General features: G+C 43.1%; 1 protein-coding gene across 1 annotated transcript in view; it reads left to right on the top strand.

Moving 5' to 3' along the window:
* The first annotated feature begins 1,922 nt into the window (after positions 1–1,922).
* Positions 1,923–17,570, top strand: part of KCNAB1 (potassium voltage-gated channel subfamily A regulatory beta subunit 1) — a 267,418-nt gene continuing 251,770 nt past the window's right edge. The window contains exon 1 of the mRNA XM_049628657.1: positions 1,923–2,879. Coding sequence (XP_049484614.1) covers positions 2,659–2,879 — 221 coding nt within the window. The 5' untranslated portion in view covers positions 1,923–2,658. The remainder of the gene's footprint in view (positions 2,880–17,570) is intronic.

The following is a 17,570-nucleotide window of genomic DNA, read 5'->3' as shown; positions in this document are numbered from 1 at the left end:
AAATAAGCACATATTCTGCTTCAAAACTTCATTCTTGGGGTGTCTGGGTGGCTCAGTCGGTTGAACGTTTGACTTTGGCTCAGGTCATGATCTTGCGGTCTGTGAGTTCGAGCCCTCTGTCAGGCTCTGTGCTGACAGCTCGGAGCCTGTAGCCTGCTTCGGATTCTGTGTCTGCCTTTCTCTCTGCCCCTCCCCTGCTCATGCTCTGCCCCTCTCTCTCTCTCTCTGTCAAAAATAAACAGTAAAAAAAATTTTTTTGGGGGGGTGCCTGGGTGGCTCAGTCGGTTGGGCGTCCGACTTCAGCTCAGGTCACCATCTCGCGGTCCGTGAGTTCAAGCCCCGCATTGGGCTCTGGGCTGATGGCTCAGAGCCTGGAGCCTGCTTCCGATTCTGTGTCTCCCTCTCTCTCTGCCCCTCCCCCATTCATGCTCTGTCTCTCTCTGTCTCAAAAATAAATAAAAAGTTAAAAAAAAAATTAAAAAAAATTTTTTTTAATTCATTCTTAGAACTTAATTTGGCAAGAAGTGGTCAGACCTGTTTGTTGTTGTTGTTGTTGTTGTTGTTGTTGTTCCAATCACACAGACATTGCTAGAATGTGTATTTTCCCCACACTTGCCAACCCCTTGGAAGACCACCTTCCTCCTCTCCTGCTAATCAGATTCATGCCCTGTGCAAAATCCTGCTCCTCTACGAAGGTTGCCTGGGAACCCATGAGCTCCTTGCTGTCCAGACTCTGTCTAAGCCGTCTTTGTACCTTAGCAACAAGTAGAGCCAGGTACCTGATAGAGATTCGGTAGAAGTGTGGGGAATGAATCAAAGAACTTATCTCCAGCCTTCTGTAATTACTCCTCTGCTTAACTCTAACATATTTAGTGCCTGTACCACTCATTTGAACACTGATGCACCTCTGACTTGTTAATTAGCCCCTTTAAGACTGGATGCTTTGTCCTTCCCACACAGATTGCCTGTTCCTTGAGGGAGAAGGACAGTGCTTCAGTCACCCCCCACCCCACCCCCCTGCCATGTTTCTATTGCCTAGCACAGAGATGGTGCTCACAAATGTTGTCAGTTTAAGCCCTGTTCCTTTTCACTGGACAGCAATGTCTATTGGGGACCACGTTCAGAAAACTGATCTTGCAGAAGCCACAATTTTATTGTAAGTGCGTCTATAAAAGGAGTCTGGCTTCCATGCATTTCAAATGGAGAGATAAAGTGCTCATCAGCCAACTGATGCTTAGTTTTGTTCAACCACATATTTGAGCAGTTGCTTTGCACCTGACACTGAACCACACAATGTTTCTACCTCACATGGATTCAAAGTCGAGAGGAGTGTTTTGCTGCCCACCCCTGACTTGGGGATAGTGTTTGTCATCACCAGTGGCCCTGGGTGACTGGTGGGCACTGGACATAGTTCCAGCCGCCTGGCCTGGACTTTCTGGGTGGTGTGGACCTGCTGCTCACCCTGTGTAGCCCCCTTCTGGGTGGTGCCGAATTGCTGCCTCTTCCCCTATCCCTGGTCCTCTGAGATCCAGAATAGATTTTTACGGCAAGTTAGCTGACTCCAAAAAGTCTGCACTGTGGTTTTTCAAGAAACTTCAAACTTACCGTCTTCAGGAATAACGCGGGAAGGGGAAATGAACTCTAACAAGGCTAATAACAGGGATTTCAAGTAGTGTTTTAGTAAGCCAGTCACAGAGTATTCACGTGTTAATTCACTGGCATGTTCCGTGGCAGAAGCACCCCCACTCTGCCTTCCCCCACTTCCAACTGTTGTGCTGCAGCAAGATTTGGTCTGAATCTGGGCAGACCCCCCCCCCTTTATGAGCTGCCCTCCCCCCTTTATGAGCTGCCCTCCAGATTCTGTTACAGCAAGTGTCTGGTGAAAGTGGTCCCTGCCTTGTCGCACACAAAGGCTAGGAGCTCTTTAAAGGGGCCAGCCTGCGCTTCTGTGCAGCTGTAAACATTTGTCAGTGTGGGCTCAGCAACCCAGGCTTTCGCCTGAAAATGAGTGGGGAGGGGTCTTGAGCACGCCCCCCCCCCCCCCCCCGCCCCAGACCTCCCGGAGTGGGGCGGGGAGGGGAAGGAGCTGACAGTCTGAGTGGATGGAGACCACCGGTCCCTGGGGACCAGCTTGCGATTAGCTGCTTCTTGGATGCTCCGCGTGCCAGTTGAGCATCCTGCCTGAGGTCCAGAGCGTGCTGGCGGCGCATCTTGCGGTATATGCCTGCGTGGATTTGAGCCATCGCCCAGAGGCGAGCCCGCATTCAGACACGGTGGACCGGCCCCGGCAGTCAGCGCGAATGCTCAGCTTTAGGCGTCTGCAAGAACCTCCCGACTGCATGGATTTGGCTGTCTAATCAGCCGAGATTACTGCCCGGGAAGATTTGTGAGCCTGATCCGCGCTCCAGCTGCTGTGACAACTTCAGGGCTGGCTGTTTACTTCTCTCGGTGCCTGGGACTCTGTTCTGCACCGCAGCCACTCCTGCCACTTGCCTGGCTCTGAAGTCCTCTGCCGCGAGGACTCGTCTGACGGCATCCCCAGGAAGGGGGAGCAAGGAGGGGTTAAAAGACGAGCAGAACCCCCCCCAGCTGCTCAACCTCTCGTGACTGCCTGTGTTCTGGGGTTCTGAGAGGGACCGTGCGCTGCCCGGGGAAGCAATGCAAGTCTCCATAGCCTGCACAGAGCACAATTTGAAGAGCCGGAATGGTGAGGACCGACTTCTGAGCAAGCAGAGCTCCACCGCCCCCAATGTGGTGAACGCAGCCCGGGCCAAATTCCGCACGGTCGCTATCATCGCGCGCAGCCTGGGGACGTTCACCCCTCAGCATCACATTTCTCTCAAAGAGTCCACCGCAAAGCAGACTGGCATGAAATATAGGTATGGATGTAAGATTCCATCTGCCCGGGGTTTCTGTGTTCTATACAGGTGCACTGGGGGACAGTTCATCGGTTTTGAGAAGTGACTTGCCGGTGGATGGTTGCTTAATTTAGAATACTCAGGTGTCTCTAAAATAGCTCCTTAGGAGAGGGGACACCCAAAGAGGTTGTGTTGTGTGTGTGTGTGTGTGTGTGTGTGTGTGTGTGGTATTTTTTAAAAAATGCAGCCCGTTTTGTATATTCTAAAGTGTTACGAACACCTTTAGCAGTTGAATGAATTCCAGTCTGCAGAGACTAACACAACTGCTGGAAACTGGTATTGAGATCAGGGTAGTTTTTCAACAGCAAATGTGTTGGTCCTATTTTATGGTGCAGACTGTAGTTTCTGTGCTTATACTATTCAAATTAGTTTCCCATCTAGTACTGCATTCTTATTTAGCTTTCAGAAGACCAAGGCAGCAAATGCTGTGCAAGCTCTTAAGGAAGTTTTGTTGCAGGAAGAAACGCCTATAAAGGTAGATTAGGTTGAACACTGACACATTTAAATCTAAATTACCGCTTGGAATAAAATGGAGACCTTCTTATGAAATACGGAGAAAAAGTCATTTGTTTTAATATGCGTTTCCTCATAAATTTTTAAGGTCCCTCTTCCTCTAGCTTATTTTCCATAGCTGGAGGCCTTCCCAGTACTAGTCGATGCTCTCTTTCATAGAGAATTACTTAAATTTGATAAGTAGAAAATTTCATTATTCAATTATGTGACTCCTGCCTTCTCATGCTATCTGCCTTGCACTGAGCCCTCCTGGCTTTATTTCTTTAAAACTGCTGTCCTTCTAGTCTCAACGTGTTTGCAGAGGTAGAGGAGAGAAGCTAATGAGGCATCTTCCAAAGGCTTTGGTTATTCTACTTTGCAGATACGATTTTGTCAATTACTCACATTTAACTATGCCTCATCTCTGTTAGGAGCCAGGTTTCAGGATGAAAGGAACTTGATGCAATGAACATAATGCACACCTCAGGCTTCCCACGTGGGGTTTCTGCAATAGGCTTTTAAACCCATTTCTACAAAAGTTACCCTTGAAAAAGTTTCTTTGTAGAGGTACTGGGAGCTCCTCCTTGCAGAAGCACCAAGCACTGTTGTTTTGATGGATTTTTGAGCCATTAAGAAAGCAAGCCATGTGCTTGGGGGAGGCACTACAATACCATAGCTAAAGCTTTTTGCCCCAACCCGGAAGGATGCTAGCAGCCTACCTTCATGCAACTCTGTTTTTCCCAGTGTTTACATGGTGGGGAAGGGGGGGGGGGGCCCACAGTGACTGTTAGCTAACTGAGACCGCAGCCTCCAGTGCATTGGCATTTTGTATCGTGCCTGGCTTGTGTGGCACACACCCAACCCTGCCCTGAGGGCTCTGCTCTGCCTGCAGTCCGGCTGCTGTGAGGGAAGACAAGCTACTGTCTTGATCAGCAGGGCCCCTAGGAATGGGACTCTCGGAGATCAGGCGGATCACAGAGGTCACTTGAATGGTGGCCGCCAGCATTCTAGCAGCACCATGAGCTTTGTTTCTGTAAACCAGAAGAAATAAAAAGTAATACCCTTCCTTTCTTGTGGCAGAGTTTCATAGTTGCTTATGGATCATTGTGTTGGAAGTTTGGTTTTGCGAAGCTTCTTAGAAGGCAGGAGATATCCAGGAAGGTTTTTCTGGTGATATGTGCAGCTCAGCTCAGGTTGGATAATAACTGTCTCTCTTTACAAAAGCTCAGTGTGCGAGTAAGATTCATGTGGGCACCTTCCATTCCTGGCAACTAAGGACAGCTCTTTTCTGACAAAAAGTTAGCCATCTGCGTTTTTCAGTATTCTTAGACTCCTTTGTGACTTATGGTGACTGGACAAGATTCTCCACTTGCCTTTTATTCTGAACCATCCTACCCATGACAGGCAGGTGGTTCTCTGTGTGTGTGAATGCGACTTAACCCCTCTCTCCTTCAAATTCCACTCAGTGCCTTTAGGAAAGAGGTTGAAATTATGCCAAATGTACACTTAGGGTTGGAGAAAGAAAGAGAGAAAGAGAGAGGGAGGGCGAGAGACAAGCTCTGCACTTTATAAAAAACAAAACAAAACGGGATAGAAATGTTATTATTAGCCAAATTATCATTTTCTTTGTCCTTAATGTCACTAAAATAGCATGTGTTATTGATAACAAATAGCAAAAATTTTAAAAAGTGGCTGTGTTTACAATAACCTTGCATCCTTGAAAATGATTTCCATAGGAATAGCTTAAGCTAGGATTTATAAATTCTACAGAATAAAAAAAAAAAAAAACCAACAGCAACAACAACCACAAAAACCCAGTGTCTTTTCATTCATCTTTTTGCCAAGGGGAGGGCTCATATCTTTCATCAGAATTTGAAAAGTGTCCGCCACTCACTTTTCTTTTTTATCTAAAAGCAGTGTTACAGAGTGAAGAGGTATTTTAGTCAACAAATATTTATTGAGCATCTATTCTGTACCAGGAGCCCTACTAGAACTGGGTTCCCAAAGGTGCAGACAGCAGACAAGGTTTGAGGCTTACATTCAGGTTGGGGAAGCAGACCACAAGCAAGAAAACAAATCATAAAATCTATTAGGAGACATTCGTAGGAAGACTTTATTTGGGGAAGATGATGGTCATGCCTGGGCTAACTTCTTCACCTTGAGGCTACTGTCCCTGCTTCAGTTCCAGAATTACGCCTGCATCTTGGGGCATGAGTGAAAATGTGCCCATATCTGCCATCTATCTGCCAACCCAGGGACTTCTCTCAGGCGCTACCTGGACATTGAGGACCTACTTGTTACAACCCTGATAAAAGAGTAGAATGCCTCTTACTTACCTGATGCTTTATAATTTTTATGTTTTAATGCTTATTTGAGAGAGAGAGTGCAAGTGGGGAAGGGACAGAGAGAGGGAGACAGAGAATCCCAAGCAGGCTGTGTGCTGTCACACAGAGCCCAGTGTGGGACTTGAACCCATGAACTGTGAGATCATGACCTCAGCCAAAACCGAGATGATTTAACCGACTGAGCTGCCCAGATGCCCTCACCTTATAATTTCGAAAGCCCAACTCCTATAATAGCCCATGATTACCGTTCATTAATCAGGAACTCGTGAACTTGGGATTTAGAAAGAATTAATTTATACTTGTGTGAAGCATCTGAATTCTGCAAGAATAAATACTCAATAGCCTTCACAGCACCATTGTGCTAAAAGCTTGCTTAAAGTTAGCTATTGTTTCAAGGCTGAGGATAAAAAAAAAATCCACTAGAAAAATCTGCTATTCAAAGGCTACTTTTAGCCCAAGAGAACAAGATTCCACCTAACTGTTATTCTGGGGACTATCCTGTATGTAAACAACATAAGACTATTGTGTTTCTTACAGTTTTTACACTTGTGCTTTGTTAATGCAGGAGAGTTGCTTTATTTTAGTTTTGTGTGTGTTTTAAATCTCCGAGTTCATCACACTGTGTTAAAGTTTGATGTATGCTCTGTAACCATACATGATCGATGAAGATCCGTACGTACCTTTCATCATAAGGAAGCCAAATCACTGAGAATAGAAGTTAAATCAGATTTGTTTTTTGGGTTGTTTTGTTTTGTTTTTTGGTTTTGCTTATTTGGGTGGTTGGGTGTCTTTTTTTTAAAATAACTTTTTACAGTGATTCTACTAGTATTTGACATGGTCTCAGGCCTTTTGTCATTCAGGTTTGAGCATATTTGTACTGATATCTACCCACCCCCATTCTGAAATTGTTACTTTAGTCCTAGAACAATTTGAATATTGATGGACTCAATTCATTGAGAAAAATCTTACCTGTAATATATACACCCATGTCAATAAAACTTTGTGCTGTAATGTTACATAAAACAGGCTTTGAAGTTCTTAAGAGAACCCTTTACAAAGAATCAATATTGAGCAATAATCTTTAAATTCCACTTTAAGAAGTTACTTTTTCCAGTTTTTTTGTTTTGTTTTGTTTAGCTTTTTAATGTTTATTTCTGAGAGAGAGAGAGAGAGAGACAGCAAGCAGGGGAGGGGCAGAGAGAGGGAAACACAGAATCAGAAACAGGCTCCAGGCTCTGAGCTGTCAGCCCAGAGCCCAATGTAGGGCTCGAACCCACAGGCTGCAAGATCATGACCTGAGCCAAAGTCAGATGTTTAACTGACTGAGCCACCCACGCACCCCACTTTTCCCAGTTTTTTAGGTTAATCACCTTGTACCATTTTGGTCACTTAAAAGTGTTTTTGAAATAAGTACAAATTCACAGGAATTTGTAAGAAAAATATGGAAAGCTTTTGTGTACCCTTAATCCAGTTTTCTCTAGTGGTAACATCTTGTATAACTATAGCACAACATCAAAACCAATTAATTGACATTGCCATAATCCACAGAATTTATTCAGATTTTACCAGTATACGTGTATTCATATGTGTGTATCTTTGTATGTCCATGCAGTTTTATCACATGTAGAAGTTTGTGTAACCACCACCACAGTGAAGAATCAGAATTATTCCATCACCACGAGGGCCCCTCATGCTTCCCCTTTGTAACCACATCCGTATAACCTTCCCCAATCCCTACACAGTCTTTGGCAACCACTGCTCTCCGATCTGGCTCTATAATTTTCTTTCTTCAAGAACATTTTATGTAAATGGAATCATACAATTTGTAATCTTTGGGGATTTTTTTTTTCCACTCAGTATAATTCTCTTCAGACCCAAAAGAATTGCTGTGTGTCTCAGTAGTTCGTTTCTTTTTATTCCATGGTTTGGATATTTCAGTGTGTCCTTTGGTGGATGAATGGTTTAAAAAAAGTCAGGTTGTTGTCCTTATTTTTAGCATGCATTAGATAACTTCAGATTACAACATTATCCTCAAATTCCTTCAGTGCCATTCAGTGGCTCAGGGAATAAAAATCCAAAGTACCTAACCTGGCACCTGAGGTCCTTCATGGTGTGGCTTCCATCATTTTTTCCCAGTTGTGACTCTGTTCTCATCTTTCCTCTGATGACCACATGCATTCTCAGAAGTACCTACTTGGGAGAGGACCCCTCACAGTGCCCGGAACCTTCTTGGTTTTTTGGTCCTTCTGTATCATTTCCCGTTCTGGCTGTTCTATTCTAGAATTCTCCTACCTCACTTGACCAGGCAAACTCCTATGCATTCTCCAAGACCAAACACTAGCATAACCTTCTCAATAAAACCTTGCCCGGCTCCACTCCACTTAGCATTAAATACTCGCTCTTTCGTGCCCCCACTGCAACTGGTTCTTACTTCTGTGATGGAGATTATTGATGGCATACTGTTGCTATTATCTGTTTGCATCCGTGTCTTCCCTGGCAGTCTGTGAGCAGCTTGAGTTTTGGATTTTATTCATCTCTGTAACCCCAGAATCTGATCTGGCACCTGGCACATGAGAGTTATTCGATAAATGCTTGGAAAACGAACGGCCATGTCTGTGGGATGCTATGTTAAATGCCAAGTGGGAGGGTTGTCTCTTGAGTCTTTACAGTTTGGTGTGACTAGGTATGTACACAAAAAGGCTGCATATGTGATACAAAGAAGGATTGTTGCTATAGTGTGAAGAGACCTCATTTAGCAGGGGCTGTAGGAGTCAGGGAGAGGTCACATGAGAAAAGCCAGGGAAGCTTGGCATTGAAGAAGGAGAAACGCCAAGATGGGCACAGAGCAGGAGGGGAACAGGCTACAGCAGGTGGGCAGCATGTCCCAAAGACTGCACTTGCAGGGTTGAGAAATCATAGAATAGGGTAGAGGGTCTGTGCAGGGAGGTGGGGGAGAGAGCATCTTGTAGGTAAAGAAGGGTCAGATTATGGCACCTCGGAGGCCAGGGGAACCCGTTTTAGGCATCAGGTGAACATCAGCAATGGAGGTTGCTGATTTTTGAACAGGTTGTCTCCTTAAAGTTCTGTTAAGAAAGGATTAACCTGGCAGTTGTTCCAAAAACAATTTGCGGAGTTGTAAATGTGAAGTAAGAGAATGTGCTTTAATTCCGTAGCATTCCCTCTTTTCCTACAGAGAATCGAGACTACACAGAAGACTCAGACCAGATGCTTTTCCCATGCTCCTCCTTTCGCAGCCTCTTTATTAAAGCACACGTGTCATCCACCGTTCCTTACCTCCCACGAATGGTGGGCAGGTTTTGAATTAAAGCAATTGAAGTGAAAGATCAGTCTTGTCAGCCGATTACGTAAAAGGCACCGAATGTGTGTATGTGTGTGTGTTTGCGCACATGCGTATGGAGAAAAGTGGGAGGAAATAGGTGGGCTGAAGAGGGGGGAAGAGAAGAGCCTGCTCTGTGGCTGTGTTTCAAATAGAAATATTTGATTTCAGTCCAGAGAAGAGAGCAGCTTGGTTTTTTAGAATGTCAGTTTTTTTTTTTTTTAAGAGTACCGTTGTTGTTTCCACTGATAGCATGGGCTTTCCTCTCTTCCTCAAAGCAAAATGGTGAGAATGGGGAGGTGGAGAAACCTTCCTGAAAATTAGTTGCTGATTCAGTCTCATAGAGTTTATTCCACCTCTGCAAGACAGCAGTCAGAAGTCTGGCATCCATGGGCTGGTGAGAAAATGGTAGGAGGGGAGGCAGCCTCCCGGAAGTTGTTAGGCAAACGTCGTTCCAGTTCCATGGTTCTAGAAGAGCGTGTGTGTGTGTGTGTGTGTGTGTGTGTGTGTGTGCGCGCGCACGCGCATGCGCCTGTGCCTGTGTGTGTGCATGTGTGGGGCACATACAAGTGAAGGAATCTTTCCAAAGTGTTTCCAGAAACAGCTCATCTTCCAGCTGTAATCTTCAACTGGGTTGTTGCAGATGAAGTCTCTAACCCCAATCCACGCAATGCCCCCCTTCAGAAGTGTACTCCTTTTATAGAAATCCTTTCTTTAAAGAAAATTCTGCAAATACTTGAACTTGTGGTAATTTTGAGAAATGTTCTGAAGGGAGGAAAGAAATCCCATTATGTTCACAAGGGAAATCAGATTCATATATTTGACTTTGAATTTTCAAACTCATTTCTTCAAGTATATAATCTGTCATTAGTATATTGAGTGGAATGAGATTTAGGTCCAGTGAATCTGATCAAAATATAGGATTCTTGGCCTTTTTTTTTTTTTTTTTGAATTTGACATTCCTTTTAGGAGAGAAAACCCTGGTATGAGAAGAATTGAATTCAGAAGCATTGATTCCTACTTTACAGGAATATCAAAGCCATTCTGGTAGTCATTATTAGACTATGATAAAAAATTATTCAATGTTGCCAATTAATCATTGTTGTATGTTTAAAAAATGTTTTGGTCATCGGTTTCCTGCTCTTCAGAATTAGAAAATAAACAGTTATAGAGAGTGAAGAACTTAAGGCAAAAGTCTTAAAAATATCCATTTCAATACTTAGAGTTTTTAATCTTACGTGATCACTAGAAATAAGTAAATTTGTAGTGGAGGCTAGTGCTGAAGGAACTTTAGATGCCGTCCAATTCAGTCATATTATTTTATACAGAATGGCCAGTTCCTTCATCAAAGTTACTCAAGGAGGTGATGGGAGAGTCAAGGCCAAACTCAGGTGTCCTGACTGCAGGAGCAGGATTCCTTACTTGCCTTAAGCTTCTACACTGTAGCCTCTTGGTTACCCTCCATTTTTCAACATCGAAAAGAAGGACAGTACATAAAATGCTTCTAGAAAGGGCAATTTTCTTCTATACAAATGCACAGTTTCCAGTTCATACTTTTCTTTAGAAGAAGCAAAGCCTTATTGTGCAGTAAGAGAGCCAAAGAAACTTTCTCCATCTATTACAGAATTGTGAGGACCCCAGAGGAGTTCCCTGGCTCTCTCTACTTGTACATGTTCTGAAACTGGATGAAAATTCAGTTCTAGAAGATAGTGTGCTTAGTGTCACAGTTTCTACAGAACTGGTATCTCAGAGACCTACAAAACCATGGGCTCAGATGATGGGACAGTGCTCCATGTCAACCTGGGATATGAAATGCTCATTGGGACATTCAGTACTGAACAGACGTTACTCTCCTCTATGCTTTTAGAGATTACTTTGAAAGTCTGCTCCTGAGAGTCAGAATCAAAATACATTTAAAAATCCTCATTGCAGGTTGATTTTCAGTTACTCAGATTGGAAACCAAAACAGAAGCCCAGCAGTGATGCTTTTTCTTGGAATCGACAACTAGGGAGGACTCTGAGAGCACTCGCACAGGCCATCTGGTCCAGCCCTCATGAGAAATCTGTCCTGTTTTTCCAATTTGTGCTGTGCAGCAGCTACTTGTAAAGGCCCCTAAAGAAATATTGTGTAATCCCCTTTCACAGCAGTCATGAAAAAAAAAATTGGCTCTTCTTTCTAAGAATTAGAATCATTCATTAAGCTCTGAAACCTCCCAAGGAAGCCATCAAGTGAGGGTATTTGAGAACTCTTGTCTGTGGTCTGGACCCTAACAGTCATGTCAATTTGGAAAGTGAAGATAGAATGAGGGGCAAGGTGGCAAGGGTGGAGCAGTGAGGCAAGGGGAGGTACCCAGAGGCCTGCTGGAAGATCTCAACATCCTATTGATGTCTGAGGCAGGAGATCCCTCCCATTCTGGTCCAGCACCTGCTCACCTGGCCTGACTGTTCTGTTGCTAGACCATCCAAGAGTCTAAAAAAAAAATTTTTTTTGACCATGACAAAATTCCTTCTTGCAATTGACTTGGCCCCTTTCAAGGTGCACTAGAAGCTTCTGGAAGCTTCTTGGCCTGTCCCTGTTGAACTGAAAATGATACAGATATAATTTCTTTGTCCATAAGTGTTCCCGAACTTGAAAACCATTACTAACATTTAGCCTCCTAATTTCCAGGATGGTTCCAGTTTTTTCCTCCTAGATTTCATTTTCTGATTTCCCACAGTAATGAGGATGCTCCTTTAAAGCCCCTGTACAATGTCTACATCTTCTTTAGGTCACCCAGAACTGGATACAATTCCAAGGAAAGGCCTAGACTTCTCAGTAAGGAATAGCAAGATCACCTAATAACAGAAACCTGCTTTGTCCCCTTGTTTGCATTTTATGGCCATGCTTACTGTTTTTAGGGGGGAAACCATGTTTTTTAAAAAAATATTTTTTTAATGTTTATTTTTGAGAGAGACAGAGACAGAATGTGAGTGGGTTAGGAGAAGAGAGAGAGGGAGACACAGAATAGGAAGTAAGCTCCAGGCTCTGAGCTGTCAGCACAGAGCCCAACGTGGGGCTCGAACTCATGAGCGGTGAGATCATGACCTGAGCAGAAGTCGGGCACTCAACCCACTGAGCCACCCAGGCGCCCCGGGGGAGAAACCATTTTTAACACTTTGAACTAATCTTTGGAAAAAATTCCTGAGAAATAGGTTTTAAAATTATAACTTATTAAAATCACGGAGGGTGACTGTGCTGATACATAGCAACTCTTAAGAGATCATTGGCTCTAAAGGTTACAAGAACAGTTGAAGTCTGTTGGGTTAAATAAGTGCATATCTAATCTATAGGTTTCAGTGGTAGTTGGGTATCCAAATAGAAAAACCTAATAGCTGATAATAGGATTCACTTGCTTTCTGATATCCTCTTATAGGGAAGTTTTTTTTTTTAATCTTCCAGGTTTAAAGATCAAGGCAATTGTACAGAACCAGTATTAGTAACAAGAAAAGTCTTCTGTGTTGGTAATTAACATCTTCCAAGACAGTGGCCCTGAAGGGACTTAGCTGCAGGAAATTCCAACCACAGAGTTCTCCATGATGAGTTTCTATCTACTAGAAGGCCCATCTGGTTTAACAGAGCTCTTATATAAGAAAAGCGAGCTTTTTCCTGAAGAACATATGCTAATAAAGCACACTCTTTTCCATTTCTTTGAAATTAATTTCCACTTTAAACTTGGTTTTTATGTTACTGGGTTTTTGTTGTTAGAGTCTTTGGCCTGAGACCACAGCAACAAGCTGGTTATAAAAACTGACTGTGTAAATAGCGTGGCTTTAATGAATGCTACTCCTCTTTCAACTCAAGAACCAGCAAAGAATTTCTCTGAGGCATTTTGATGAAAACAGGCCTTTTGACTCACTAATACTCTATTACCTACCTCCTCATTCACAAGCACCTCTGCATTATGGAGTCTTTGCATATACTGAAAAGACTGGAAATGCTCAGAGAGTCTTTGTTTGATTTCACAGGGTTTTCATCTTGATGGAAAACATATTTGTTCAGTTTTAAGAGAAGATCTATGAACTACTTAAACAAAAAGTGGGAGTTGGGAAATTCATGGTGTGACATACAACTTCTCTCTTAATAATGGCCTCTCTTTCATTTGCAAGGAAGAAGTTTGGGGTTTCACTTTTACCCAAATACAGTTTCTCCCAAAGCCATCTTCTGAAATCAGGAGGCTCCCATCTTAGTCCACGAAAGCCCTGGGTCACTCCTTACCCAGAGAAGTGAGTGTGTACTTGCCTGAGAACGTCAGATTCCAGGAATTGTTTCCCTTAGGCAGGACCTTCCACAGTCCTGTTTCAGAAAGAGAGGTAATTTAGAAGGGGAAACAGCAAGTAGGCTTAGGAAGCAAACCTGGACACTGCATAACATACTCATTTTCCTATTGCTGCCACAACAAACTACCAGAAAGTTAGTACCTTCACCAACAGTTCTGGAAGTCGGGAGTCTAAAATCAAGGTGTCAGGAGGTCCGTGCTCTTTCTGGAGGCTTCAAAGTAGAAGTTCATGTCCTTGCCTTCTCCGGCTCCTCAAGGACACTTGCATTTTATAGCTTGTGGCTCCTTCAAAGCACATCTTTCCACGTCTGGTTCTGTCTTCACATCTCCTTTTCCTCACTTTGATCTGCCTGCCTCCCTCCTACAAGGACTCCTATGAAAACACTGGGTCCGCCCAGCTAATCCAGGATAATCTCCCCATCTTGAAATCTTTAACATAATCACATCCCCAAAGTCTTCTTTACTACATAGGGTAGCCTATTCATAGGTGTCAGAAATGAGGGCATGAACAACTTCCAGGGGCTGATGTACAGCTTACTGTAATACCATGGTGCTATGTTATGCAAGAGAGGGGAGAGTTAAAGGGACCCAAAGTATCAAGCATTACATCCTCCTCACTTTCTCTAACATCTAAGACTGATTTAGGCGAGGCAAGACCGCAAAAGGAAGAATGAGGTCACTGAAAATGCAGGGCACTGGGGATTTTCTCTGTGGATGGCTATAGCTTAGGTTTCCAATCAGAATAAAAATTCCTAGTCACAACATACAGCTCCAGTGTGAAAAAGTTGAAACAGTATTATCTTGACCTTGGCAGTGACTATAATGGCAGTTATCGCTTGAGTCTGTTCTGCTTGTAAGGCCCCTCAAGCTAACAGCTACTGGAGATCCCCCTTTTTGCTTTTTTTTTCTCCTTTCTTTTATGATATAAGTACAAATGAGAAGATTTGGAGGTGGACATTAATAGAAAAACCCATGGATGGAGGCACCTGGGTGACTCAGTCACTTAAGCGTCAGACTTTGGCTCAGGTCATGATCTCACGGTCCATGACTTCGAGCCCTGCGTTGGGTTCTGTGCTGACAGCTCAGAGCCTGGAGCCTGCTTTGGATTCTGTGTCTCCCTCTCTCTCTTTTCCTCCCCCACTTTCTTTCTCTCTTCTCCCCCCCCCCAAATATTAAATATATCTGCATCCAAATTTCATAACTAATTAGTGAGATGTGAATCCCACTCCATCCTATAGCATGTGGGGTGGCAGGAGCTGAAGCAGCGTGTCTTTCTTCCTGACATGATGCATCTGTGAGGCTCTGTGCACATCCTATAACAGACCTTCCATAAAACCCCTGCTGTTCCTACCTCGTTACTGTGGTCATAACAACCTTGTGGGGGAGGAAAGGTGTTTCTTGCAGAGATGTGAAATTCTTTTTCTGAACCCTTCTATTAACTATTGTTCTCTTGAAGTCATTATGTTGACCAGTCATTTTAATCACAGAAAGGCTTTTCTTCTTATTTACAAAATTTGCATATATTCTAACACAAATTTTATTAAAAAATTTTTTTTAATATTTATTTTTGAGAGCATGAGCAGGGGAGGGGTAGAGAGAGAGGGAGACATGGAATCTGAAGCAGACTCAAGGCTCTGAGCTGTCAGCACAGAGTCCGACGTGGGGTTCAAACCCACAGACTGTGAGATCATGACCTGAGCCGAAGTCGGATGCTTAACTGACTGAGCCACCCAGGCGTCCCTATTCTGACACAAACTTTCAAATGTTTTAATCTCATGCAGTTTTCCTCTGTGAATCTTTGTCTCACATACCAATAGAGGAAGGTGGCTGTTCCTCAGTTCTTTCAATCCCTTTCCAAAGGCCCCCAGCTCCTCTGTCAAGGTCTAGAGTAGTGGGCTTTGAAGATAGCACTCTTGGTGCCAAATCATTCAAATCTATATACCCTCTCTCGGAATGCAAGCATTAAGTACCAGATTGTATCAAACTGGGGGAGCAATATTAGTGGGCACAAAGTGAGCTAGAAGAAAAGATTCACTGGGAATCAGGAAGCTTTGAGAATTCAGAAATAGGGAGTCAAGAGTTAAAACACAACTTTGGCGTGTAATTGAGTCTCTCACGGCCAGATAGTGTTTCTTGGAGGGTGTGAGGGAGGCAATGCTCCGGTGAGAGGGGAGTGAGGAAGTGACCTCTTTGGGAACCTTGCAGGTCATGGACTGTGCTACCACCCTGAACTCTAGAGCTGGATGCAAGGCATCCGTTAGAATGCAGTGTGGAGGAAGTAATTCTAAAATGGGAATGAGGGGCTCCTGGGTGGCTCTGTTGGCTGGGCAGCCAACCCTTGATCTCAGCTCAGGTCTCGATCTCAAGTGGTGAGTTCAGTCTCCACGTTGGGCTCCGTGCTAGGTGGGAAACCTATTTAAATAATAAAATGGGACTAGGCAAGTATTGCTCTATAATCCCTCACAGGGCTGGACAACTCCATGTACCTTGCCAATTCCATCACATCGCCTTTGTAAATATGTAACAGTGTATTTAGAGCCACCAATGAATACCAAACACTACTTGTAGTACCCTGAGAGCAGGGAGGGAAGGAGCCAGACCTGTCTTTGCTCTCCCCTAAATTACCTTTAACAGAGTCTGTATTCTAACGTGGAGAAGACATTGTCCTAACACAAATATAACAATGACAACATTGCTTAATGTTGACCAAAGAAAAGAAAGATAAACCAACTGAAGTCTGTATGTTTATTGCAGTAATGAACTCTGCCTGGTTATAGGTCATCGATGACCACTAATGAAGCAAATGTGATGAGCTTAACAAGTACGCTTCCGTTTCATTTTTTAGCAAGAAGGCAATACGATCGCATGATAATACCGTTGATCAAAGTATTTGACTTTTAGCAACGACTAGTTTTAGCAATAGACATAGTCATAAAATGTTTATGATTTTTCTTGTTGGTTATTGCTGCTAAGGATGTTAGCCATTTGACCGCTTGATATTTTGAGATGGAAAGGCTTTGGGGACAGGGTTAACAAAAGACAAATACAATCATTATCAGAATGTCTGAATAACATTCTATGTTACTAAAATCTTTGTTGATTGTCTCATGTAAACATTTTAACCAAGGAATTGAAAGAACTTAATATTATTTTTTATCTTTGAGGAGAACTTTGAAAGGAGGTAGCAAGTAGTATTGTGCCCTTTTTCAATTACGGCAACTGAGGCACAAAAACAAAACCTAATGACATGTTGTGCAGTCTTTTGTTTTCAATTTTAAGTTCAGACAGCTTCTGACCAATATTTTCCTATAGTGACCAGCATGTATTTATGCCAAGGGCAACTCAGAACAAAAAAACTCTAACATTGGCAGGATTCTGTTTCCCTTTTTTAGCATGAGGCAGTGGAATGGTCCAGGTGCTTGGTGTCCCTCATTGTTACTCTATCCAGAAAACCAGGGCAAAGACAGGACTAGATCAGTATAGTAGCACAAGGAATGTATACTTGAGCTCAGGGCTGATCCCAGAATCCGTAGGCTGCAGGAAATTGAGAGATGATGTGGATTTTTTTTTTTTTTTGTATTTCATATTATTAGAAATTTGTCTTGAGTGGGAATAAGTGCATCTTTAGCTATTAGTAGCTAAAGTTACATGCAGCTCAGAGAGGAAACAGATATTTTACAGTTGATTTTTTTGGATAAATATGTAGTCCAGCAAAGTGTGTGTGTGTGTTTAAGGTACAAACACAAAACATGGATAATAGTAGCAAATGGTTCCATGGCCTAGTAGCCAAAGGTACTACAACGTTTGTTCACCCAGCTTTGTCTTCACTAGCAAATTACTTAACTTCCCTGTACCCCAGTGTTTGTAAGATGGACCTGGTAATCCTTTATGGGGTTGTTTGAAAGATTGTATGAAATAATGTATGTAAAATACCCATTGTTATCCATCATAATTATCAATATCAATAACACGGGGACAAGAATAGATGAGGCTCTAAAGCATATGGTGATAGCATTGCAATAGGTCTTTTTTAAAAGTTTGTTTTTTCATGAGAATATTCATATTTTAGTCATTCCCCATGTAGCACAATGTCTGGCTTGTTGTAGGTGACCAATGGAAGTTTGTTGGGTGGGTGATGAGAAATGGACAATGATTTCATTTT

The sequence above is a fragment of the Panthera uncia genome, chromosome C2 (assembly GCF_023721935.1).
Source record: "Panthera uncia isolate 11264 chromosome C2, Puncia_PCG_1.0, whole genome shotgun sequence".
Taxonomy (NCBI): domain Eukaryota; kingdom Metazoa; phylum Chordata; class Mammalia; order Carnivora; family Felidae; genus Panthera; species Panthera uncia.
Note: the sequence above shows the minus strand (reverse complement) of the source record. Positions and strands in the feature narration are given on the sequence as shown.